This window comes from Anguilla anguilla, chromosome 2 (assembly GCF_013347855.1).
Source record: "Anguilla anguilla isolate fAngAng1 chromosome 2, fAngAng1.pri, whole genome shotgun sequence".
Lineage (NCBI taxonomy): Eukaryota > Metazoa > Chordata > Actinopteri > Anguilliformes > Anguillidae > Anguilla > Anguilla anguilla.
Window position 1 is genome coordinate 27,504,104 of NC_049202.1, and position 25,609 is coordinate 27,529,712.

The 25,609-nt window shown below is 38.9% G+C and overlaps 1 protein-coding gene across 2 annotated transcripts in view; it reads left to right on the top strand.

Moving 5' to 3' along the window:
- The window catches only part of LOC118221799 (angiotensin-converting enzyme-like), a 157,029-nt gene extending 141,672 nt beyond the window's left edge, over positions 1 to 15,357 (top strand). The window contains exons 23-30 of one of the 2 annotated variants that reach the window (XM_035407189.1): positions 205 to 302; positions 392 to 564; positions 8,726 to 8,949; positions 10,826 to 10,970; positions 11,064 to 11,162; positions 13,696 to 13,818; positions 14,363 to 14,547; positions 14,867 to 15,193. In XM_035407189.1, coding sequence (XP_035263080.1) covers positions 205 to 302; positions 392 to 564; positions 8,726 to 8,949; positions 10,826 to 10,970; positions 11,064 to 11,162; positions 13,696 to 13,818; positions 14,363 to 14,547; positions 14,867 to 15,045 — 1,226 coding nt within the window. In that variant the 3' untranslated portion in view covers positions 15,046 to 15,193. Of the gene's footprint in view, positions 1 to 204; positions 303 to 391; positions 565 to 8,725; positions 8,950 to 10,825; positions 10,971 to 11,063; positions 11,163 to 13,695; positions 13,819 to 14,362; positions 14,548 to 14,866 lie in introns of both variants that reach the window. The other variant, XM_035407190.1, reaches the window with a different exon arrangement.
- The last annotated feature ends 10,252 nt before the right edge of the window (positions 15,358 to 25,609 follow it).

Here is a 25,609-nt window from a genome sequence, read left to right on the forward strand (position 1 = left end):
AAATGTCCTTTGGGATGCAACATGTAACATTTTAACATCAGTCAGCATGACAAATTAAAGTTGAATAACACTTGTGATTGAATTTACTTCTGGGGAAAAAGGAAAGTGCCTGTCAAAGCACAGACTACATACCAGCAAATCGCCTGCTTGGCAATGTCAGGTTAAAGCAATGCCAATGTTACTTTGTGGTTATTTTCCTTACAGGTAACATGTGGGCCCAGACCTGGTCAGGTATAATGGACCTTGTTGTCCCATTCCCTGATGCCACACAGGTAGATGCCACTCCAGCCATGATAGCCAAGGTAACACCCCATTAGTTCTATGATGCTGTGTGGGTGATATGACTCTAATTATGACCTTGAGGTCACAGGAATGTGTATTATCTCTTTAGGGCTGGGATGCCACAAAAATGTTTCAGACATCAGATGACTTCTTCACTTCCTTGGGTCTATTACCCATGCCCCCTGAATTTTGGAGCAAGTCTATGCTGGAGAAGCCAAATGATGGGCGCAAGGTGGTATGCCACGCCTCAGCCTGGGACTTCTACAATCGCAAGGACTTCAGGTACAGGAGTCCACCCTGCCCGCAACATTATTGTGTTCTGGTAACTCCTTGTTCTACAAACAGAACGTTTCTACAGAAACCATATGGCCTTATACCATTCTCTTGTTAAACTGCAAGAAGTAAGTACTTGTTGGCTCTGACGAACTTGGATAGGAGGCCTCCAGGGAAAACTAAGCACCAGATTTTGAAGGATAATGACAGTTTTTCTGGTATGAAAGTTGTTGCTACAAGGTCGCGATATCTAAGTTTGATTTACTAAATTGTAAAATTTCTATTAGGATGTAAATTGCAATGATTATGTCACTCTGCAACTTTCCTTTTGACGCACAATAAAATTTGTGCATATGTATACCGGAAGTGCACAAAATGAATACGCTAAAACAGTGCAGATTGTGTAAATTAGACTCATTAAGTATTCCACGGAATTTAAAAAAGCATGCATTAATTGCAACTCTCCTCTTTACGTGAAAATTTTTTGAACGCCTGAAAGCAGGCAGCTATTTGTCTGCCCTGATGTAGCAATAGCTCAGACTCTAAAAGGTGTGATACAGTAAGGGGATCTCTCTCCCAAACATGGCAGCAATCATCAGAGCCAGGAGAAGACCCAGAGGACAAAAGTAAAACAGAAGACAAGAGAGGGTCTTTTGTCCAACAATTACTCTTTCAGTTAACAGAAGCAATACAGGTTAAACAGCCACTCAATAATCATGCTGCTGGAGGATATAAAAGAACAACTTGAGTCATGTACCCAATGGTATAATTCTCTGCCGGCTATAGTGAAGTTGAAGTTGCTCTCAACTTTGCATTCCCTTGCAACCAAACTCTGAGTGGAAAAAACAAATTCTGTGTTCTAGCTTTATTAGTTGATGATATGTAACAACAGCACCAAATACATCTCTCCACCATTGTTGTGTAGTTTGTCTATTTAAGAACTACTCCCTGCCCAGTCTGAAATGCAAATAGCGTAACACATTGGACAATAGCATCTATCTGGGAGTTCATAAAAATATTCTTTCACCCCCGAAAATTTATATTCCTTCATAGTAACAAGATAAATCTAACAATAGCCAAAACGTATGCCAATACAGCGGCAAAAATCGCTGCCCACTGAATAGTGAAATAACGAGTAATTTTGTGTGATTATACCACATTATTCTACTATCAATATACAATCTTAATAAGAGCGTAACTTCTGGGGCTATTACAAAACAGGCCAAATAACCCCCCCAATAATATAGCATGATAATGAGAAAAATAATTATATAATATAATAAAGATGGGGATTTCATGATGTGATTGAGATATAGTCTACCGATCAGTAAGGCTATATGCATTCATCATAGAAATTTTAGATGGTAACCTGTCAACCTTAAAATAGCCTATACTGTGTTATTTGTATAGGCCTACGTATTTTAACAGTAGCCTATTTCCAAATGCTGGGAGAAACAAGTGTGACAATGTAGGCCTATATTGATTCTAGAATGCTCTGAGATCAAGATTCCTGTCCTTGTCAATTGCAAACAGATATTTGTCTGCCACTGTCAGCAGTGTTGCCTAGTACAGTGATTCTCAACCTTGGTCCTGAGGGCCCACTGTGTATGCTGGTTTTCGTTCCAGCCACAATTGCAATCCCGGAATTGTAACAAGCTATTATTTTTCCTCAATTAGGTGCTTCTCATGTCAGAGGGATTATTTGCCCACTTAAGCCACCTTGGTCAGAAATAGCTGTGCAAGCCATAAAGAATAGAAGTCCCATATTCACATTGTGCTGTATTGTAGACGATAACGTAAAGAGGTTAAAAAAACTTTTTAACTAATCAAAACTGAGGCAAATCAACAGGTTCCTAATTGGGTAAAGTGAGGACATCTGGCCACTAAATCTAATCATTTGATAGAACGAAGAATTCAAAAACAAAGAAAATGATAACGAGTCAAACCTGTATTGTGCTAATTTAAGTTTAAGTTTAAGGGAAATATTATGCACTTAAAGTAATAATCTCGAAGATTTTCATTAAAATAAATGTCTTTTAAGTCACTATCTATCGCTGCATTGGGTAACACAATGGTGATTAAGCCTATTTTTATATTAATTTATACTATTATTATTATCATAATTCATGATAAAAAAACTTGGTGTCTGTGGCGACATTCCCGGGAAAAAATCACAAGGGGCGCACAGTTAGTGACGCGTTTTTCATCACCCATCAGTGGTTGGTCCGCCAGAGAGGGTAGGCGGAACTAACGCAACAGGCTTGCTCTTCAACTCACTTGTGTGTGAGCGGCGTACTGTTTTTTTCCGGTGTCTACATGCGTTACAATAACAGAGAAAGGGGGGGTTGGGGGAGTTATGGAACCCTAAAAAGGTTTTGTGTAACATGAGAGATCATATTATTTGTTGATGTAGATTTCGTATTACATTTAATGACAATGTAACTTTACTAAATTACATAGCTATTTGCACAGCTAACGCTAGCTACCGGACCATGTCAAGAAAGACAACATTAGTTTAGACTTTGCGCACAGTATCCATCTCTCATATCAGGTAACGTTGCGTTAGCTAGCTAGCTAATGTAATTAACACAATCTATTGTCGGCTAACAATTAGAAAAAAACGCTAGCTAACGCTACCGACCAGTACCGACCTCGCAAACCGTCTCTCGAATGCAATGCTACCTTGTTGCAACGTTGCAGTGTAGCTAACTTAAGGCCAGTTCAGATCAATGATTCGCAACGAGACTGAGTGCAACTTGCAAAATTCCAAGACGTCTCATTGTAAATGTTCTAAAACTGCACTTGGCGATTTGACAAGGACGGTCTTTTAAAACCTCAGGGCAGGCAACGGCTCTGCAACTAACCAGTTCACACCGCTGCAATTTTCTCTGCAACATTCTAAAACCGTTTTGCCTCGTTGCGAATCATTGATCTGAACTGGCCTTAACGTTACCGTTATTTACATTGCCATCGAGTTCATCAATATGGCCTATCGCGTCTGTACTTCCCGCTCCCGTCTGCTGTCTGTCCTGGCCCCTCGCTGGTGGAATGACCTCCCCGTGGCGGTCAGAACAGCAGAGAATCTTACCACCTTCAAGCGCAGACTGAAGACTCATCTCTTCAGGCTGCACCTCTCCCCACCCCTCCCTAGCCTATAGTTTAGCTCACTGTACCTAGTTAGGATAATATGATTACGTTAGTGTATTTGGCAGGATTGTTGTTTTTGTCTGGTTAGGCAAAAGTGCTAGTTTGTACTTGGTAGGATTCTTGTTTGCTGAACAGCTTACTCTACAGGGTTGGAGTCCTGATCGATGTGGTCACTTCTGGCACTACGATCCTTACTTCACTCTAGTGTTTCTTTTGCACCTCTACATCGTGAACCAATGCACTTGTTGTACGTCGCTCTGGATAAGAGCGTCTGCTAAATGCCTGTAATGTAATGTAATGTAATATATTATAATGATCAAAATAAAGCCAGGGTATGTGGAGCAGAGCCGGGTCTGATTTCTGAAGACGTCATGCAGGAGAAAACTAAATAAAAAAATACGGCAGTATGGATTAGCATTGTTATTATTTTATTACGCTTCCTCATATGTTCCTTCAGCCTTGATGCCCTTTTTGATGAAATCGCCTTTGTTTTTGTTCTATTCTTCTTGTTCTGATTGCTAATTTAACACCCAGCTCAGCTTTATTCTCGAACAGTTTAGCTAGCAAAACCAGAAACACCAGGGTTAACATTTTGCAAGGAAGTTGTTTCAAAAATACCACACAATAATCATTCACGAAAAAGACTGCTTATTGTGCACAAGATACATAATTGCACGGGAGAAATTTTACACAACATCGTCACCGAATTTTATACAATGGCTTGGCTGAATACTTGATACTGATTGGTCCAAGGGTGTGCATTAATTTTCAATAAAGTGACACCTCTGCCTTTTAACAGTTCCAAAATCAATGCGCTACAAAATCCAACATTCTAAAGCAGTTAGAATAGCATTTCTATTTTTATTTTGAATTGTTGTTACATCCCCTCCCTTTTCCAATGTCCAATTTCACAACTGATGGCATCGTAGAATAACGGTTCTCGTTACTGTAGCTACTTTGTTTGGGTTGCCAACCATCCTGCAAAATACTAAATTGTCCCTAGATAGCTAGCTATCTAACTAGTGGTTTGTCCAAACGATGTATCGTTTGCAAGCTTGTTCATTGTAATATCCATATCTATCTGTTTTTTGGGTGTTTTGTTTGGTAGCACAAACAAAGCCTTTGCAGGCTAAGTTAACAGTTAGCCATCTACTGTAGCTAGTTGCATATCCAAACAATATATCACTTGCAAGCATGTTCGTCAATATATTCTTATATTACATTACAGGCATTTAGCAGACGCTCTTATCCAGAGCGACTTACATTTTACATTGTATCCATTTATACAGCAGGATATATACTGAAGCAATGCAGGTTAAGTACCTTGCTCAAGGGTACAACGGCAGGGTCCTTACCCGGGAATCGAACCTGCGACCTTTCGGTTACAAGCCCAGTTCCTTACCCACTGTGCTACACTCCGTCCTATATATACATCAAAATTACCTATATATCTATCTAGCTATCTATCTATAGGTAGGGCTCCAACAAAAAAATGGAATTTATTTTAAAAAATAAAAAAAATAAATAAAAAAAACCATACATTTCATGGCAATGATTTAAATCATATAGATACTTATATAGAAAATACCATACCATTCCAAATAATGCTAATATCACTGTGTGGCAGAGCTTGGTTTGTGAAAGAGGTTCAGGGCAATTGGAGGACCATGCCTACTGGTTAAGTAGGCACATGCATCAGGAGTGCATCACTGATCAGTCCAGTTATTTAAAATGTGCTGTATTATCAGCAGGGGTCTGTGACCGTGGGATTCACAACCCGAGAAAGAGGAAGTGACCAGCAAAGCTGAAAGGCTGTTATATAATTTTGTTTATTTTTGTCTTTGTTATTTTAGTTTGTGGTGTTGGTTTATTATTTTTACCTGGATCCCGTGAGGGTGAAAGGCGAAGCTGTCTTCTTTATTTTATTTTTTATTTTTTGTAATAAACGCACTCTCGGTGTAAGCTCCCGGTCTTGGCGCCAAACTGTGGAAAGAAACACACCTTTAGCACCTGGGCTGATTGGTTAACGCAACCCAGGTATGTATGCCTGACTGAGACCAAATGCGACACGCTGCAACTAATCTCAGTGGTTAAATGTCAAATGTCATGATAAGAATTAGTGCATATGTAGTGTCTGCAACACCCCATTAAAAAGATTTGCACATTTGCACAAAGGTCTGCGTCTACCAAGCCATCTGCATCACCACCCTCCTTTACAGCTGTGAAGCGTGGGTAACTTACAGCCGCCACATCAAGTCCCTGGAGCACTTCCACATACGCTGCCTTCAGCGCATCCTGGGAATTACCTGGCGTGATCGTGTGCCTCACACTGAAATACTCACAAAGACCAACTGCAGAAGTATTGAGGCTATGATCTCCCAGCACCAGCTACGATGGCTGGGGCTTGTGGTAAGGATTCCCCCAAATCGGCTGACTCGCAGAGTGCTATATGGCCAGCTACACCATGGACGACGCTCAGCAGGAGGGCAGAGGAAGCGCTACAAGAACCAGCTGAAGACTGCATGAAGGAAGTGCAAAATCAGACCCGAGGGCCTGGAGGATGTTGCTGCTGACCGTAACAACTGGCGGCAGCTATGTCTGGGTGGGATCTGCATGCTGGAGGAGGAAAGGACAGCCAGGAGACAGCAAAGGAGACTCAGGAGGAACACACCCATGGTTGCTGCTACCACTACCACCACATATATATGTCCTACCTGCAATAGGACTTGTGGGTCCAGGATAGGACTATTCAGCCATCAAAGAGTTCACCGATAAAAGACAGAAGTGGGCGTCATCATCGGATTCGATGGACAACCGAGAGATTAAAAAGATTCTATTTAAAAACACGACTCATTCATAATTATAGCTACTAGTACTCTACGTCATAAACGTACATTTGAACAACAGTTTTCCTATGCAATTTCACGTGTTCCTTGAACAACTATATAAAAATAATACCGTCTGTTTTACAGTCCAGTTCCTCCTTAGGAGCAATTTACAAACAACGGAAGGCACCACAAGCATCTGTACAAACAACTGCATTGTATGCAAATATAAAAATCTTGGTACCATACAGATACTGCATCATTCAGGAAGGAGGCACAAATGAACTCCCAGGGCTGAACGAACTTTGGTCCGAAAGGTCAAACTGAACCCCAAGACAACAACAACGGAACTGGTGAAGGAGTTGGAGGCATCAGGTACCAAAGTATCTACATCCACTATTAAGAGAATCCTACATCGCCATGGCCTGAAAGGCTGTCATGCAAGGAAGAAGCCCCTACTCCAAGACCAGCATGGAAGAGCCAGAATGAAGTTTGCAGGTGATCACCAGGATGAAGACCTAGCCTTTTAGAGGAGTGTTCTCTGGTCAGATGAAACAAAAATTTAACTGTTTGGCTATAATGATCAGTGCTATGTACGGAGGAAAAAGGATGAGGCTTTTAACCCGAAGAACATCATCCCAACTGTGAAGCATGGGGGTGGTAGCATCATGTTGTGGGGGTGTTTTGCTGGAAAAGGAACTGGTGCACTTCAGAAAATAGATGGCATCATGAGGAAGGAGGATTATCTAGAAATACTGAAGCAACACCTCAAGACATCGGCTAGAAAGTTAAAACTTGTTCGCAACTGGGTCTTCCAGCAGGGAAATGATCCTAAGCATACCTTCAAAGTTGTAACAAAATGGCTTAAAGACAACAAAGTGAAAGTATTGCAGTGGCCATCACAAAGCCCTGACCTGAATCCCATAGAAGATTTGTGGACTGAACTAAAAAAGCATGTCCAAGCAAGGAGGCCCAAAAAACAGACTGAGTTACACCAGTTCTGTCAGGAGGAATAGGCAAAAATTGTATTGTAAAAGTATTGTGAGAGGCTTGTGGAAGGCTACCCCAAGCATTTGATTCAAGTTAAGCAGGCAATGCCACCAAATACTAACAAAGTGTATGTAAACTTTTGATCCACTGAAAATCTGATATAGTACATAAGAGCTGAAATAAATCTGTCTTAGCTATTATTTTGAAATGATCTCTTATGGAAATAAAGTAGATACCCTAATTGCGGTAGTGTATATATAAGTATATTTTTTAAAATGAAAATCTAGTTCCAACATCATTTTCCTACACATTGATTCACTGGGGTCTCCAACCTGCAATATTCCCTTTAATAACGACGTTCTTGGAGACTCAATGGGGGGAACATTGCCCAACATGGCAACCCTGGTCTCTACTGGAGCGCTGATTGGATAGTTGAAAATGCCTTGAACGATTGGCTCTCCATACCGGAAGTGTAAAAACAGCGCCAAAAGTCTGTCTGTAGCTTTCTTCTTGTAAACTTGGCCTTGCATGTAGAGGGAGTGTCGCACGTAAAAAACTGTTTTGCATTCGTACTTTTTCTGTTCACAGATGTTAATAAACCACTTCAGATCACAAAACACATGTAGATTTTAATTTACAGACGTGACCCTCCCCCCTCACGACAATCTATATCCACAAACACAACTTTTTTTTACAGGTTCAACTTGCAGAATACAAAGACGAATACTTTGTTTCAGTTTCAACTCGCAGTGTACAAACACAAACCATAAATTGCAAGCACAAGTCATTGCTTACAAATACAAAATACTTTGGCATTAATTTGAGCCCATATGGACCATGATGTTGGTCAGGTGTCCACATACCTGTGGTCTTGTTGTGTATCTTCTTCTACTAAGTGTAGATTGCAGTGCATGAGACATCATTTGAATGGTCAGGACCTGTACTTTCACAACCTATAAAAAACATAAAAATGATCCTGTGATATTTGTGGACCAATTTACCAGCCCTTGTCAGAAATTGTTGAATTTTGACAAAAATGAGAAAAATCTACATCTGACTGACTAATCATCCCCTACACCCCTTACACCCACTTAAGTTGTAACTGCAAAAGAGAATTCAGTTGAGGTAAAATTATACTATTTCCTTATTGTAAAATAAAATTCACCCTCTCTGGTTCAGAGATTTGTAATCCACCTTAATCCCTACAGGATCAAGCAGTGCACAGTTGTGACCATGGATGACCTCATCACTGTCCACCATGAGATGGGCCACGTGCAGTACTTCTTACAGTACAAGGACCAGCACATCTCCTTCCGGGATGGTGCCAACCCAGGTTTCCATGAGGCCATCGGTGATGTGCTGGCTCTATCTGTTTCTACTCCCAAGCATCTCAACAGCATTGGCTTGCTGGACAAAGTGGAGAGCAACAGTGGTGAGCTATCTTTAATTTCCATTGGACTCTTATAACAAATAGGAGGCAAATGGGCTCTCTGAATCTTCTGCTCAGGAATGTCTATCAATAATGTAAAGAGTGTTGAATATAAAACACTGCACCAAACCTTGAACTTTTTTCTGAGATTAACATTGAATCTGACATTCTTTCAACAATTTAAGACATGTTTCCATCTTAAGCCGCTCTTCCATCTCAGGGACCTTTTTCCAGAACTCAGGAACTATTTGTGGAACTTAAAAACTAAGTTGTGGAACTTTTCCCAATGGAGAAACCAGGACCAAATCGACTTTTGCCAAGCAAAGCAACCACGATTCTTAAATACCTGTTAACTACAAATTAGTTTACAAATTTGAAATAAATGAATTTTTGACTTATGAAGGGAAACTACAAATATGGATGACTTGATGACCTGTCAGCAAGGTGAAGATGAATTGAAATATATTTAATTTTCCAAACCTTTCGGTTTTAACCATTAACACCCTCGTTTGATGTCTGGCACTCTGAACACCGAACACAAATGCATCAACAGTTAAAACACCTTGTGGCAAGTGAGTGCCACCCCTTCTGGTTAAAAACACACTCACGGGAGACAACCGTTTTCGTTATTAGCACTGCCGTGCTATTTTATTCAAACTCTCGTCTTTTCCAGACAATTCTTAAACTCAACAAGGTTTCGTAGCCGTCTTGTCACCGGCGCTCGTCCTCCTCTCCGGCTTCCGGTCTCGCTTTTAAAAACCCCAGGCTCACTGTTGAAAGCAATTAAACAATTGACAATTATCGGCGCTGATTACCTCCAGCTGACAGTTGTGACGAAGGATCCGAGAGCCGCTCCTCTCACACTCTCTCTCTCTGCAGCCGACGCTCAAACCACACCCACCCCACCACACACCTCATTTATCTAACATGTAAAATATATTTATTTGATTTAATTTGGTAATTTTTATCAAAGATATGAATTAAATTACCAAATTTGTTGAACGACAGGGCAAACTTTTGGATCAACCTTTATCAAAATGTAAAACTCACAACCAGTTGTATTTATTAAGTTACAACAAATATTCACGTCTAATCTAAAGATGAGGGTCAACTAGCTTAAAACAATTAACAAAGGTTACAGACATGACAGTCACACAAGAAATGAATGAAAGGAGATTCTAAACCACAGCTTATTTGTCCCAAGTAATCCAAAATTTAAAAATCCAAAAGACAGCAGAATATTCCCAAAGAACCAGAGATGAAATGTAGAATGCCAGACCTAGATGCAGGATGCCCACTTTCGACTAACTGTTACAAACTTCTTAGGTTGCCCAGAACTGACTTAACTAAAAAAAAGCCACATAATTTATCTAGTGCAAAAGAAGAGAGGGAGGAGGGGAACGGACACCCCCTCTGACACACACATACACTCACACACGCTCATACACACAGACCCACACTCACACACAGAAACACACATTCACACCTCCACACCTCCAATGGCAACCCCCTAGTTCCTGCTTATCTTATCTCTAGGCTATGCTGGCTATATCCTGGGAGAGGAGAATAACATACTGGTAACTGTCCTTGTGTTAGTACAGGATATTGGTTTGTTTTCTTTCATTGAAACTGATGCTTTTTTGACGGACCTGACTGTGTAGGCGATTCAGTTTTTGTTCTAATACTTTCCCCTGCTGTGGAAAAAGAGAACTACAATTTCAGGTTGCAAATGTCAGCTAAGGATTGCTCCAACATATGCCATCTGCTTTTTGTCCATAGCCAAAGCAGTCCATAGTTAGACAAAGCAGTATATTTTGAGCAAGACATTTTTATAGAACAGATGGTACTGTTATGGTGAATGCATATGCCTTGTTCACAGAGAGTGACATTAACTACCTGATCAGCGTCGCCTTGGACAAGATTGCGTTCCTTCCCTTTGGTTACTTGATGGACCAGTGGAGGTGGAAGGTGTTTGATGGGCGAATCTCTGAAAATGAATACAACAAAGAGTGGTGGAATCTCAGGTGAATCTTCACCATATATGTCACTCTGCCTCCTTTCTTATCCCCTATCCCTTTGTAACATAAACCTAACCTTGAACTTGCTACTTCTTTTAGACTGAAGTACCAAGGATTGTGCCCACCAGTGGCCCGCAGTGAGAAAGACTTTGACCCTGGTGCCAAGTTCCATATACCTGCCAATGTCCCTTATGTCAGGTAGAGTAAAAAACCTTTCATAAAGCACTCTTGTAGCAGTGGTTGAACACAATAGGACAAAACATGTTTCTATATAAACTAGCATTGTCAAAAATATTGATTGTTCGCTGTGCCAGCGACGTATGGACGGAGAAACACTAGCACACACAACTGCCCACATGGCAGTTCCTCCTGAGTGCCCTGCCTCTCTCTAGCCCAGCTCAATCTTTCACTCACTGTGCTTTTCTTGACTGTACTCCACCCAAATATACACTATATTACAAAAGGTATATGGACACCCCTTGGTCTGGGGCTGTTTGGGCTAGGCTCCTTAGTTCCAATGAAGGAAAATGTTAATGCAATGACATTCTAGACAATTATGTGCTTCCAATTTGTGACAACAGTTTGGTAGGCCCATTCCTGTTTCAGCATGACAGTGCCCCCTGGGAGGGGTGGGGGTGTGAGGTCCCTATAGAAATGGTTTTGTAAAGATTGGTGTGGAAGAGCTTGACAGAGCCCTGACCTCAATCCCATCCAACACCTTTGGGATCAGTTGGAAAGCCACTGCAAGCCAGGCCTAATCGCACAATCAGTGTCCAACCTCACAAATGCTCTTCTGGCTGAATGGATGCAAATCCCCGTAGCAATGCTCCAATTTATACTATAAAGCATTCCCAGAAGAGTGGAGGTTGTTATAGCAGCAAAGGGTGGACTAACTCCATATTAACGCCCATCATTTTGGATGAGATGTTGGATGTCAGGTCTCCACATACTTCTGGCCATGTAGTGTATTTTGCGGTACTTAAGTTATAATGACAAGTGCACTGTTTGACCTAGAGACTTGAAAACAATCTCAGTAGATATCCCTCCTCGCAAAAAACAAATGTGCCTCAAGCAGCCATAAGACCACTGCTGTGGATAGACACAGGGTTGGCAGATGGAAAGAGCAGCATAACAACAGATGTAGAAAACCTGTGATGCTTTATTTTGCAAAGTGCCAAACATTTGGTGAAATCATTTAATTTCGGAAATTCAAACTGAGAAAAATAAAACATGGAAAATCTCAGTGAAAATGAATCAAACCAAAAACTGTACAAAACAGACAAAAAAGCTAGCTAGGCAATACCATCTAGGCAGGCTACGTCATTGCCTGACCCTGCCACCAGACTACCACCCACACACATGCACCTTAGGATCAAAAGAAAACTCGATCAGCCTAACTGCAGCTGTTATATTACCCTGACTCCTCCCCCTTGGGATGATCTCAAATTTCTCCAGGATTACAAACAACCAAAATACACAGAAACCAAAATGCTTAATGCACTTCCACGTCACTCTGAAATAGCTACCCTTTAAAAATGGCTATAAAAGGTCCATCTATGTATGCAAAATACCACCACATTAACTGAGACAGTGGTCCCGCCCTTTCCTACTGGCAGGAAATACCTCTAGAAATATGCTAATGGTATCGTCACTTCTGTTTGAGTGAAATTAATAACATGAAAGGAAACTGGCATGTAAGTTTGCTCTTGCAGCTGTAAATTAAATAAAATGTTTATTTAATCACTCACCATTGCCTAAAGGAAGTAGTGGGAAACAGGTAAACAGCCTACTGCACATGTTGAGGGCAAAAGCGCTTGCTGCCCATGAATTCAATATAGAAGACCATATATTTATCGTATACTTCATTACATGTCACAGTTTGTGAAACAATGGTTGTTATGGTCCAGAAGTTTTGGGAAAATACGATTAAAATGTAAATATTTTATTACATATTACATATTTTCACAATCTGCTTTTCATATGAAACAATCTTTAATCGAGTTTCAAAATACAACCAGGGAAGTTTTATTTTGCTTTCAAAAGTTTGATATTCTCAGTTCAATTTAATGGTAGCTCCAGTGTTTTTCCTTGAACATGCACAGTACAGGCTTACTTCCAGGGCTTCCCCAGCTTAGGTTAGCTCAAGGCATGCTTTCCTGTCTATTAAATATGCATGTCTATGAGTAAACATGACTGTGCTGATGAGAAATCATGTTTTTGTGAGTTTCCGACAGGAAGAAAAGGGCTAAGATAAAAACCACCCTAACTACCGCCTACTATAATCTAGCAACCACCTAGTCGTACCCTGGCAACTGCACAGTAAGACCTTAGCAACTAGCTAGTAAGACCATAGCAACCACCTAGTAAGACCATAGCAACCACCAATAACACTTCAGCAACCACGGTAATTGGCCAGGGAAAGCTTGTACATTTTTACTCCTTTGTTTTTTAATAGAATGTCAATTTAATTTTATACTTCATACTTACCATTCCATACTGGCTAAACAATAATACTTCAGCACTTTCAGCTCTGTAAGCATACACATTTTTGTCAAAAATGTAACCCTTTCTAGGTGTCACAGTTCTACATTTGTTGGATAAAGTTGCTGTAATTTTAAGATTTTGGAAAAGAGAGATGATGGGCATGAAGTACCATGCACTACATAAGTGCCCCAATGCCTCTGGTGTCAGCATGGACCAGTAGACTTGACAGAACCTGTTCACTCTTCAGGTACTTTGTCAGCTTCATAATCCAGTTCCAGTTCCACCAAGCTCTGTGCAATGCAGCCAATCATGTAGGTCCACTCCATACCTGTGACATCTACAAGTCAGAGGCTGCAGGGAAACTACTTGGGTGAGTAATACACCTACCTGCTTCTGCTCAGCAGCAGAGCACCTTCATTGTACTTTCCTTGCACTGATCAAGTGAAAGGTTATCACTAACTTTCATCTGAAATTAGCAATGTGTATCACTATAGGAGCTTTGTTGTTTTTTCCCCCTATGGAGACCAACATGGTGTTACATAGTTTTTTAAATAGGTAAAACAGATAATATGTGCTATAATTCCATGTAAACTATACTAAACTTGAATCTACTTTCAGACTTAGCTTATTTTTCTCAAGAAATCCATATTTAACCAATTATCAACATTTTTCCTAAGATGACTCACAATTAAATTATTTTTTTCAAAAACACAGTTTGGTTGTGTTTTTTAAGAAAATAAAGAAAACTTTTTATTTGTAAATCAAAGTTGGACAGGTGACTGAATTCAGGCCTTGTGTTATGCCATCAGCAACCTGTGGACCTTCTGTGGACCTTCTGTGGACCCCTGTTCACAAGCTCAAATGTGTTAAGAGTGCTGTATGACACATATATTCATGAGCTATCTTTTCTGCAGTGATGTGATGAAGCTGGGCTTTAGCAAACCATGGCCAGAGGCCATGGCCATGATCACAGGTCAGCCTCACATGTCTGCCCTGCCATTGATGGAGTACTTTAAGCCTCTCAGCACCTGGTTGAAAGAGGAGAACAAAAGGAATCAAGAAGAGCTGGGCTGGCCTGATTATGACTGGGAACCACAGAGTAAGTCTCAATCCCAACCACCCACATCCGCTCACAGTCAACCCTTTACTTATTGAATAATCTATTTTATAATTCCCACACTCATATTAGTGGGTATTTCACTCTATCATCATAAGCTTAACTCACTTCCATTTCTTCCAGAAAGGTTTCTATTTAATCACCTGGGAATGCACTGGATGTTACAAACATACTGGTGTACTGATAATTGGCCATCATCTTGCATGGCTTAATTCAGTCCCAATGCCTGCTATATTATCGCTAAAAAGGAGACACTGGTGTCTGTGCACAATATGTAAACTTGTCCCATACTCTTTCCCAGGTAAGGTGGACGTGGTGGATTTCCTAGGGATGAGTGTGGACAGCACAGGAGCTGCAGCAGGACAGTGGATCCTGCTGGTACTGGGACTGGTGTTTCTGGTCACCACAATTTACTTGGGCTACAATTACAGAAAATCAAAGAAACGTGGGAAGTCATCCTCTACAATGGAATTGAAATAAGGGGCTTAGTGAGATCCATCTGATTCTCTACTCATTCAATGCTTCAGTGAATGGTTTAATGTGTTTGGTTTTGCTCAAATCTGTCCATAACATTATTCTTGATTTTTATACAATTATGTGAAAACTGTGTAATTATGCAAAGAAGCAGTTTATAATTTATTTGTAATATTTGAATGGTGGGGGGAATGTTTTAATGTTTGTGTATGTATTTTTTAATTTGTTGATTTAGTTACATTTTGGAAAATGTACAAATTATTTGTAGAATATGAAAAAATAAATGTATGCCTCTTCTACACTTATTTGGTTAAAATCAGTCCTTAGCGTTAAAAAAATTATTGATGGAAATGAAAGAAAACACTATAAAATAAACAACACAGACAATGTGCGATTTTATTCTCAAACACATGGGAAAACTATAATTTCCTTAAGTAATTCCATTTTTAAAATGAAAATCATGAGTATCAAAGTGATTGCCACCTGTTAATGAATAGAATCAAAGTTAAAGAAAGTCAAAGACCTGTCAAAAAGACAGCTAGGGATTGACGTACACATCATAAATGATTAGCATGAATGGATAACCATACCACAAAGCACAGGTAGAGCAAGAAACAAAAAGTTTCAAACATCTGGAGCAGTCGCAAACTTACCAGGAAGAGGAAATTTGCCTGTTGTCCTCACACACAATGAGGAAAATGGTGAAAGGTCAAAAAAGAAGCTAAGGATCATAGTTCAAGAACTGGAGAATTTAGTTGCATCTTGGGGTCGCCAAGTCTCAAATCAGCCATAAAACACCACCTCCATGGCAACAGGCTCTTTGGTGCATTTGTATAAAGAAAAATCTTACTAAAAGTAACCAACAGTTTAAGCCTTTGCACTAAATGTCTGAGTTCAGTAATCTCAGCACGCCGGCGTGCCGACCACTGAGAGGTTAAGATCACTAGCGTAATGAATTCCACCAAATACCAGGAAATCTTAGCCAAAAACCAGGTTGCCTCTGCAAGGATGCTGAGACTTGGCCGTAAGTGGAATGTCCAACCAGCACAGAAATAGTACTGGGAAAACTGAAGAGGGCAGTCCAAAAGTGCAACCATAAGGATATCCAGGAAAAATGTTCTGCATGGAAGAAATGTTCAAGATCCCTAAAAAAGGCCCCTTTATTATCCTGTTTTCATCGTTGCCAGGGGAGGCTGTAGAAGGTAATATGGGTGCCAATAATTGTGAAACCTATTTTTTATTTATATTTGAGAATGTTAAAATCGTTTGGTTGATTCTATAGAATCATTAATAAATTATATTATATTATATTTATTATATTTTCTACACATTAGCTACAATACACGTGGGTGTTCTGTGGCTTTGGTTTCATTATTATTATTATTATTATTATTATTATTATTATTATTAATAATAATAATAATAATAATAATAATAATAATAATATGTATTTATTTATTTATTTATTTATTTAATATAGTGTCATGCTCCTTAGTGTCCAGCCCAAAAGAGCTTACAGTGCCATGAAAAAGTATTTGCCACCTTTAATATTACACAAAGGGAACCTGAGTTAAGAAAAGTTTTTAATTATTTCATTTATTTAATGAAAAAAGTTATCAAATACCCATATCATCCATGATTTATTGCCCCCTTAGTTACTTAATCAAACAATTAACCAAATTTAATTGATAATTAGATTCAGCTGATTGAACACAGCTAGATTTGATTGCAGCCAGCCCTGTTGAATCTCAACTTCAAACATATTGAACTTTACCATCAGAGTGAAGTAGTCACCACAAAGTTTCTGCAAGCACACTATGCCACGATCAAAGGACATTCCAGAAGAGCATCCAAAAAAAAAAACACACAGGCCTCTCTAACCTTAAGCCACATTTCCACCGAACTTTCCCCAGATACTAGGAACCTTTTGAGGAACTCAGTGCGTTTCCACCGCAGGGACCAGGGTTAGGGTTAGGGTTAGTTAGGGTTTAGTTTTAAATTAAGTTTCGGGGACTTTATTTTACCCCAAAAAAAGTCCCTGCTTGGGGGTAGTACTTCCCAAAAGTACCGGAACTTTTGGGGTGGGGCGCAAGCGCTGAATATTTCTGATTGGTGGACTACTCGCAGTATTTTATTTCAACCGCCATTTTTAAAAGTCTGCAGCCGCAAACCGATTTATTTTCATAATAATAACTTGAATTCAAACTTGTATGTTATGCGGCGCAGTAGCCTACTTTTGGTTATAGCCAGCCAACATCTTGGAATAGATGAGAAATTAAAATTGAGGATTATAACGTGTACTTTTCTGTTTTCTTGCTTTAGTATTCGTTTTATAAAACGTTAAGCATTCGTGCTGGGACAGCATATTACGTACCAAAACATTCAAACGGTTTAATTCGGTTGCTGAATATTTTCTTCCGGATTTTCTTTGTTAGCCCGTTATAATTGACTCAAAACGTTTGATACAGTTATGTGAAGTAGCTATGCGGTAGTTATGCGTAATTTACATTGGTGATACAGTAAAGGCAAACTGGAAATCACTTTCCGCACTTTTTGTCAGGGTGAAATAACAGGTTAATTCTAGTAATCGTCCCTTTTTCTTTTTCAGACTGCCATAATTTTACTCTGCGATTTTTCAATTCCACAAAAGACCAGGAAGACTATGGACTAATTTATGGTGCATGGTTCGCATCTGGAGGGCACACTTCGCTGCTCCGTTAGCAGTAACTTTGAAGGAAAGCAAACGGTGGCTGTACCACTGCAATATTAATTTAAATTTTCACGCAAGTCTGAGTTTTCATTCTATTTATTCTTGTCATTTTGCGATTAGCCTATATGGAATTGACGATGAGAGTCGAAGTAATCAATGCAACAGCAAATTATTTACGACGTGTGCATGTTTTCTGCTGTTACCAGTTATTTGTGGAATGTGAATGTATTCTGTCGCCTCGGATGTCAAGACATGAAAGTGAATGTTCGCATAGAAACATAATGAATGTGTTTGAGAGGATATATAAAACAGTTACAATCTGACTATTGGCCTGTTATATCCTATTTGTTGCATAACAACGGTTCAAGTCAAACTACCAACGAGAGTTTTGCTTAACAATGGTAAAATATGCCCAAACAGCAGCGGAAGAATATTTCAATTTCAGGTGATTAAGTCGATAAAAATCAATAAATACTAAAGTAACAATATATAGTCATTGTTGGTAACCCGTTGTATAAGTGGAATTAACCCCTCCAGGCTGTCCCGGTTATTAGAAAATAATGTAGCCTACTTCGGTGGTAGTATGGGGTTACAGAAGAAATCATATGACAGATAGACCAACGACAACGTTGCTTTTTCATACGTCAGTGGACTAATTTGCCTAATCTTCGCGGGTTTTTGGACCGTGGTGGAAACGCAGACAACAATGGGCTGAAGGAACCTTTTAGTTCCTTGAATAGTAGTTTGTGGGACTAAAAGTTCCGGGTACTTTGGGTGGACATGCGGCTTTAGTTAAACAGTCAAACATGATGGTGACAGTGTGGTGGTGTGGGGATACTTTGCTGCCTCAGGACTGGACAAGTTGCCATTATTAAACGAACTATGAATTCTGCTCTGAACCAGAAAATTCTTAAGGAGAATGTCTGGTCATCTGTCCAGAGCTGAAGCTGAAACACAATTGCAGCAAGACAAAGATTCAAAACACAAAAGCAAGTTCACATCTGAATGTTCTGACTTGAATCCAATAGAGATGCTGGGGCAGGATCTGAAATGACCAGTTCATGCTCAAAAACTTACCATTTTGTCTGAATTAAAGCAGTTCTACAAAGAAGAGTGAGCTAAAATTCCTCAACAGCAACATGAAAGACTAATATCAAATTATAGGAAACATTTGGTTGCAGTTGCTAAAAATAATGTAATCATTTACTAAGTTTAAGGGGGCAATTACGTTTTCACATGGGTGACAAGGGTGTTTGATAACTTTTTTCATAAAATAAATTTATTAATCATTTTAAAATGTTTTGTGTTACTATTCCAGTTCTCTTTGTCTAATATTACATTTTGTCTAAAGATATGAAACCATTCAGTGTGACAAATATGCAATAACAGGAACAGGTGAATACTTTTTCACAGCACTGGCTCACACAAATTAAAAGGCTCTATTTCAAAGCAATGGCACCAAATGGCCCTGTGTTTTTCATCAGAAGAGAATGTGCTCAATCAAACTTTTTCACATCGAAGTGTCAAATAACAAAATGTCCCTCATGGATGACGATATTTAAATTGATGTTTTAAATGGTGAATAAATTATAAGTTAATTTGATAAAAATATACAAGTTTTGTATATTTGCAACATAAATATCAATTGTAGAATAGAAACTATTGACATATTGATAAATCAATTGATGATTTATTATTTGCATAGATACATTTTTATAGCAGCATATAACATTCACATTTACAAACAGATATTTATTCCAAGAAACATACAATTATTTACACTAGAGAAGGGGGTTGGGGGTGAATAAATAAACAAACAAATCAAAACATTGAATGGATTAGATGGATTAGAAATATTTAGGCCTATAAAACAAATATTGAATCTTACAAACATATCCGGACATATTTACCCCATTAATGCTCTGTATGTTTGTGAACTTTTGCTACAGTAAATAAGTGAAAACAGTATAATTTATTTAATGTAAAATATTTTGAAAAAATTTTGAACACAATTTTCCAAACAAAATAATAATAATAATAATAATAATAACTCATTTTATTCATGATGTGCTTTTCATTCAGTACTAGATGCAGAAAATTGTTCAATGAAATAGTGTTGTCATTTTTTAAGTGTAACACAGCTGAATTGCAGATTATGTTCACTATAAGTGATTGCCATTTCACACTTTCATGTGACACATACAGATTGAATGACCACAGTCTCTTCAGATGGTAAAACAGCCAAGTTACATGAAATTCTTTAGGAGACATTTGGTAGTATTGCTTTGGAATAGAGCTTGTTTAATTTGTGTGAGCTAAGATTTTGATATTAATACTTTGAATAGCAGGCGAAGATTTATCAAGTTTTCATGAATGATTTATAGACAGTGCTTTGTTTGCGTGAGTAACCAGGCATTTTTGTACATTGAAAATATTTTTTCTTAACATTTTATACACAGCAGTAAGCATACTGACATGTTAATTGCTTAACACCTGCTTTCAATGTACGCTACATGGCCAAAAGTATGTAGACACCTGTCATCCAACATCTTATCCAAAATTATTGGCATTAATATGGAGTTGGTCCACCCGCAGTTGGCTTTCCAATTGATCCCAAAGGTGTTGGATGGGTTTGAGGTCAGATGTATACAATGGATGGCAGATATATCCCAAAACCAGCCTTGTACACAGGGATAAGCGACATCTCATGAATGGACAAGCTCACATTGGGTACTCGCTTGCACTGCTTTTTTTGGGCTGATCTACAACATGTGTACAACTAGACCCATTCTCACATATATACAGTGGAATACACAGCAGAAGATGTATTGATGTAATAGTGCTGATTGTGATAGAGTTGGAAAGTGATTACAGTGATTTATTGACTGACTTCATGTTTTTAGTAGACAACTAAAATCTTAATGAGGCATTGCAAGCCTAGGCAGGATGCAGGATGACAGGGTGACCCTACTGCCTCTGGCACAAGGGTTCATATGCATTCCCATTTTAAGAGCGAGTTAATAAAAACTGGATCCTGAATTTCAGCTCTGGTTTGAAAAGACCACAGTGTCTGATTTTCCAGAGTGCTGAGGAATGGAATTCATGAAGCGGAGGGTTTGTAAAAACTGCAAGCACCATGGTAACAGCAGACCTGCTTGTCAAGAGGCTGAGCAGTAAGGAGTTGAAAAGGCCCACTTGAATAAGAATTTCTTTTTCTGATAATGCTCAGCAGTTTTTTTCAGGTGCATTCCTGCTTCTTCTGCTCATTTTCCAGGCATTCAAGGATTTAACTGGAAATTGTACTTTATTGGGGCTGTATGTAAATTTTTAGAGGACCTTATTTGTAATATATTTTCTTAAAATTGTAGTTGAACTCAGCACATTCTTCACCACTAATGTTGAGCCCTTTGAATGAGTTTTATGGTGGTTATGAGAAAGTGGACATATAAGGTTTTATGGGCTTCATATGTAAATATTCCATGTTTCCTGTGAAATTTAAAGTGGCTTTCAGGCAAAGGTGGAAATCCAGGAGTTAAAAAATAAAAGTCCTGCCATGTGTTTCTTTCACCCATGAACTCACCCAGCTGATTTCACCAGTTAGTTTTACCCCCTGGCTGAAGACTTACAGGTTATTGGAACAAAATACTGGGAAGGACTTTTACTTTCTGAACCTGGACTTCCACCTTTGTTTTCAGGCATTTATTAGGTGTAAACTTATAATAATAAAATTTAATATAAAAACATAAAATTTTACATAAAAATAAAATATATAGAACTTTAAACAAAGATAACATTCAAGGAAGGAAAAAGACCTAAGTACAACCTCATTGACCTGTACAGCCTTCATTTTTCACTAGCCCTGGCCAAAAGTTCAAATAACTGGACCATTCCTGAAATGTCACATTCCAGTATCATGACACCTCCCACTTCCTCCCCAAGACTCCAAATCCTCTAACTTAAGAATACTAGTTTTATAAAGCTAGACTATTTGCAAAGTTTAAGCCAAGTATAAACCTTAGAATAGGATTGTTGTTCCCTTCTGTTAATGAGATATGTAATAGAGAGAATAAAATGGAGACATGCAATTGAGGAAGAAAAAAAAAAACAAATGAAGAGTGAAAAATTATTAATTACATTCTTTCTGGAAGGAGGATGTCCTGGGTTGCAGTTCATGTATAAAGGTTTTTGTCCTGAAGGAACAGAGACTGGTGTTGGTTTACAAGGGGACTCACAAAATGGCCATGCTTCAGTTTGACTGTACTTTGTTCATGTGCAAGGAATGTAGGTTTGTTTCAGTGGACAGACTTTTAGCTACATTGCACACTAAAGAGAAAGCTACTGAAATACAATATACACACTATGTGTCACTGTGTCATTGCATCTGATGCAAATGTGTGCACACACATAAGTATAATTAATTATAATACAATACAAACAAACACAGTGTGAATATGGTCTGTGAAATTGTGTTCCCTGTAAAATATTGTACATGGATACAGTACATGTTTCAATGTCTGAGAAAAATTCTCAGATTAGTATTTGTACAGTATGGTTAATCTGCTGTCAGTTTTGGTAGATGAAAATATAGAGGTGGGAAAGGGGGTTTGAGAAGCCGGTGTAAAGTGATCCTCACCTTTCTCAAGACTACGGATCAGATAGCTCAAGTGCAGGGGGAAAGGTCAACCGTCTTTTCTGTTTTGTTATAGGTTTTATGTGAATATAATTCAATTTTCAGCACTACTGGCTGAATATATTGCTATCTTCCATATTAGGCTTACTATTTTGTCATTTTCTGCAGATTTACTTGTCCTCTTCCTCTGTTACTGAGGTACTGTATTGACTTAAGGCGGGGTTCGTGGTTTTTTTTTTTTCATTTCACTGTTGGTGTATCCCTAGGGATGTAACGTTCATCCTGAAAAGCTGAAATATATGTATTTAGGCCGCATAAAATGGCTGGAAATTTAAGGACAAGTCACAGGTAAGATGGCCACTTGATAAGAGTGCCAGGATTTTTGTGTCAATGTTGACTGAATACACAAAGGCCTATTGTGCCATCATTATCAACCTTGAAAACACAAATGTCAAAATCTCAAAAGAATTGAGTCCTTCAGGGGAAATAAATGTTTAATGTCCGGGATTGGGTAAATAACTTCTGTCAAACTCAAATGTCCACAGCTTTGCTTCTATGCAGATGACACCCAAATCTATATCAGCTCTACATCCACTTATCAGCCACCCACTGCCATCATTGAAAACTGTCTGACACAAGTCAAATCCTGGATGCAACACAATTTTCTTAAACTCAACTGTGAAAAAACTGAAATCATTCTCATCGGACCAAAACCCCAGCTCAAAAACTACACAACTTCTCCCTCACCATTGACGGTACCCCAGTCTCCACCTCCCCCCTGGTCCGCAACCTCGGTGTCATACTCGATCCAGCCCTCTCCTTTGAAAAGCACATCAATAACACTGTCAAGGTTTCATTTTTCCATTTACGCAATATCTCCAGATTCAGACCCTCTCTCACCCATCCCGATGCAGAAAAACTCATCCACGCATTCATTTCCAGCAGACTGGACTACTGCAATGCACTCCTCACTGGTCTTCCCTCCCGCCTCCTACACAAACTGCAACTGGTTCAGAACTAGGCTGCAAGAATACTCTCCCGCACATCCTCCCGGTCTCACATCACCCCTGTCTCGAAAGATTTACACTGGCTCCCAATCACATCACGCATCACATTCAAACTCCTCCTCCTAGTTTATAAATCCCTAAATGGCCTCGCACCCACTTACCTCTCTGACCTCCTGCTCCCCTGCTAGCCACCCAGACAGTTACGTTCATCCACTGCCGGCCTCCTCACCACCATCCCCTCTCAGTGCCGTTCTTTTGGCGACCGCGCCTTCTCAGTTGCCGCCCCCAAACCCTGGAATGCCCTCCCCCCTGACATCCGTACCTCAGACTCACTCACCTCCTTCAAATCACGTCTTAAAACCCACCTCTTTTCCCTAGCCTTCCCTTGATGTTTGTCTTCCTCCTCTCACACCCCCTCCTACCACCACGGCACCACTGGTCCCACTGCATTTTCTGCATTGTATGTTATTTATACTGTATATTTGTATCTTTTTTTTTGATAATTCATGTATTGTAAAGCATCTTTGAGACTATGAAAAGCGCTATATAAAATAAATGTATTATTATTATTATTATTATTATGATGCACTGGAAATCTATGTCTTTACTTAGTTTCACCAAATTCCTGCACCTTTTACTTGTATTTGTTATTCTAAAATGTGTTCGGGATGTTTAAATGTGTGGCCTTCTTTTCTGTGTTGGGAGGGGTGGACATGGCTACAGAGCCAATGATTTTGGATCAGATTCCAGAGGTATTTGTTGCTTGTTAGCTGCTGCAGTGATGGATGCCAAGAAGCCTAGATACAGCGAACCAAAAAAACAAGCTGACATGGCTCATTCAATTACTATTGTCAGTCTTGGAATTTCTTGTCCTCGGTGCCATCAGCTGAAGTTCGCCATGGGGATGAAATTCGACGCAGAATTAGCCTGTTTTTTGTTGGACCTGTAAGTAGCTTACTTTTAGCTAGATAGTTATATTAGGCAGCTAGATGCCAGAGGTTGGGGAGATTCTGTTCTCTCATTAAGATGTTTATATCCCTATGGGAACTGCTGTTACTGTTCATAGTCGCATCTTAGCTAGCTTGGTAATTCACCCGCATTTATTTCAATCGGGAACTGAATTGCATGCTATCTAGCTACGTGTAGGCAACTTCACTAACAAAGCTAACAAAGTTGCAAACAAAGACTCTTGTATTCATCAGGGTTCACTGATTATAAAACATGGCATAATTTGAAAATTTAAATATTTGAATAATTACTTTCTTGCTCTATACCTCAGGAATATAAAAATGTAATAATGTTACATTACATTTTATTTATCAGCAACTTTATCCAAAGTGACGCACAATAACTGCATACCGAAGGACTTTGGAAGAACTACAAAACACAGGTCAGATAAGGTAGCTACAATTTGCATAAAGTACCAGTTATCCATAGCCATGAATGTATACATATTATGTTGTATTTGAGAAAATAAAGAGGATAATATTTCAATAGGATACAGATAACTTTGTGAAAGTAATTAACTTTACAAGTGTATTAGCTAGCAATAATGTACCTATGGCCTGCTAATGTTACTTATTCTACACACGATTCTGTGTTTACATCACAGTTCTAATTAAAGGAAACACACAAAATAGCTACACTATGGAGTACCATATGATGTTCTCACATGTTAAGAGGTGTGCTCGGTGTAAAAGATTGTTATAACACTGCCTAATTACTGTTAACATCTATATGGAATCATTCATGTTGCTAAAAATGTGATTTTCAATATCCCTGACTACCTCACCTCTTAGCTTTCAGGCTTGTTGAACTCCCACTGGACCCTGTAGTAGAAAGAGAGAGGGAGAGAAAAATGAAGAGGTACAAAGAGGGAGAGAGAAAGAAAGAGTGGTCAGTTGGGACGTTTATACCTGTATAACGGTACAACTACATCAGGATACGATACAATAGAGACACTCAAAATGACGGTAAGTTTTCTATTAATTTATAACAATGTGATTTACAATTAATAACATGTAATCACAATACAATTAAATTAGTTGTGATGTAAATGTGACAATTAGATTTGACAGATTCTCCCCGCCCCACTGACACTCAACAGATTATTGACACAACAAACTGTATAACTTTCAAAGTTAACAAGTGTCTTTATTAACTTCAGTGTCTCAATCTGCCTAAATAAAGTTTAACATGTAAATGATTCCTTAAAATACAAAA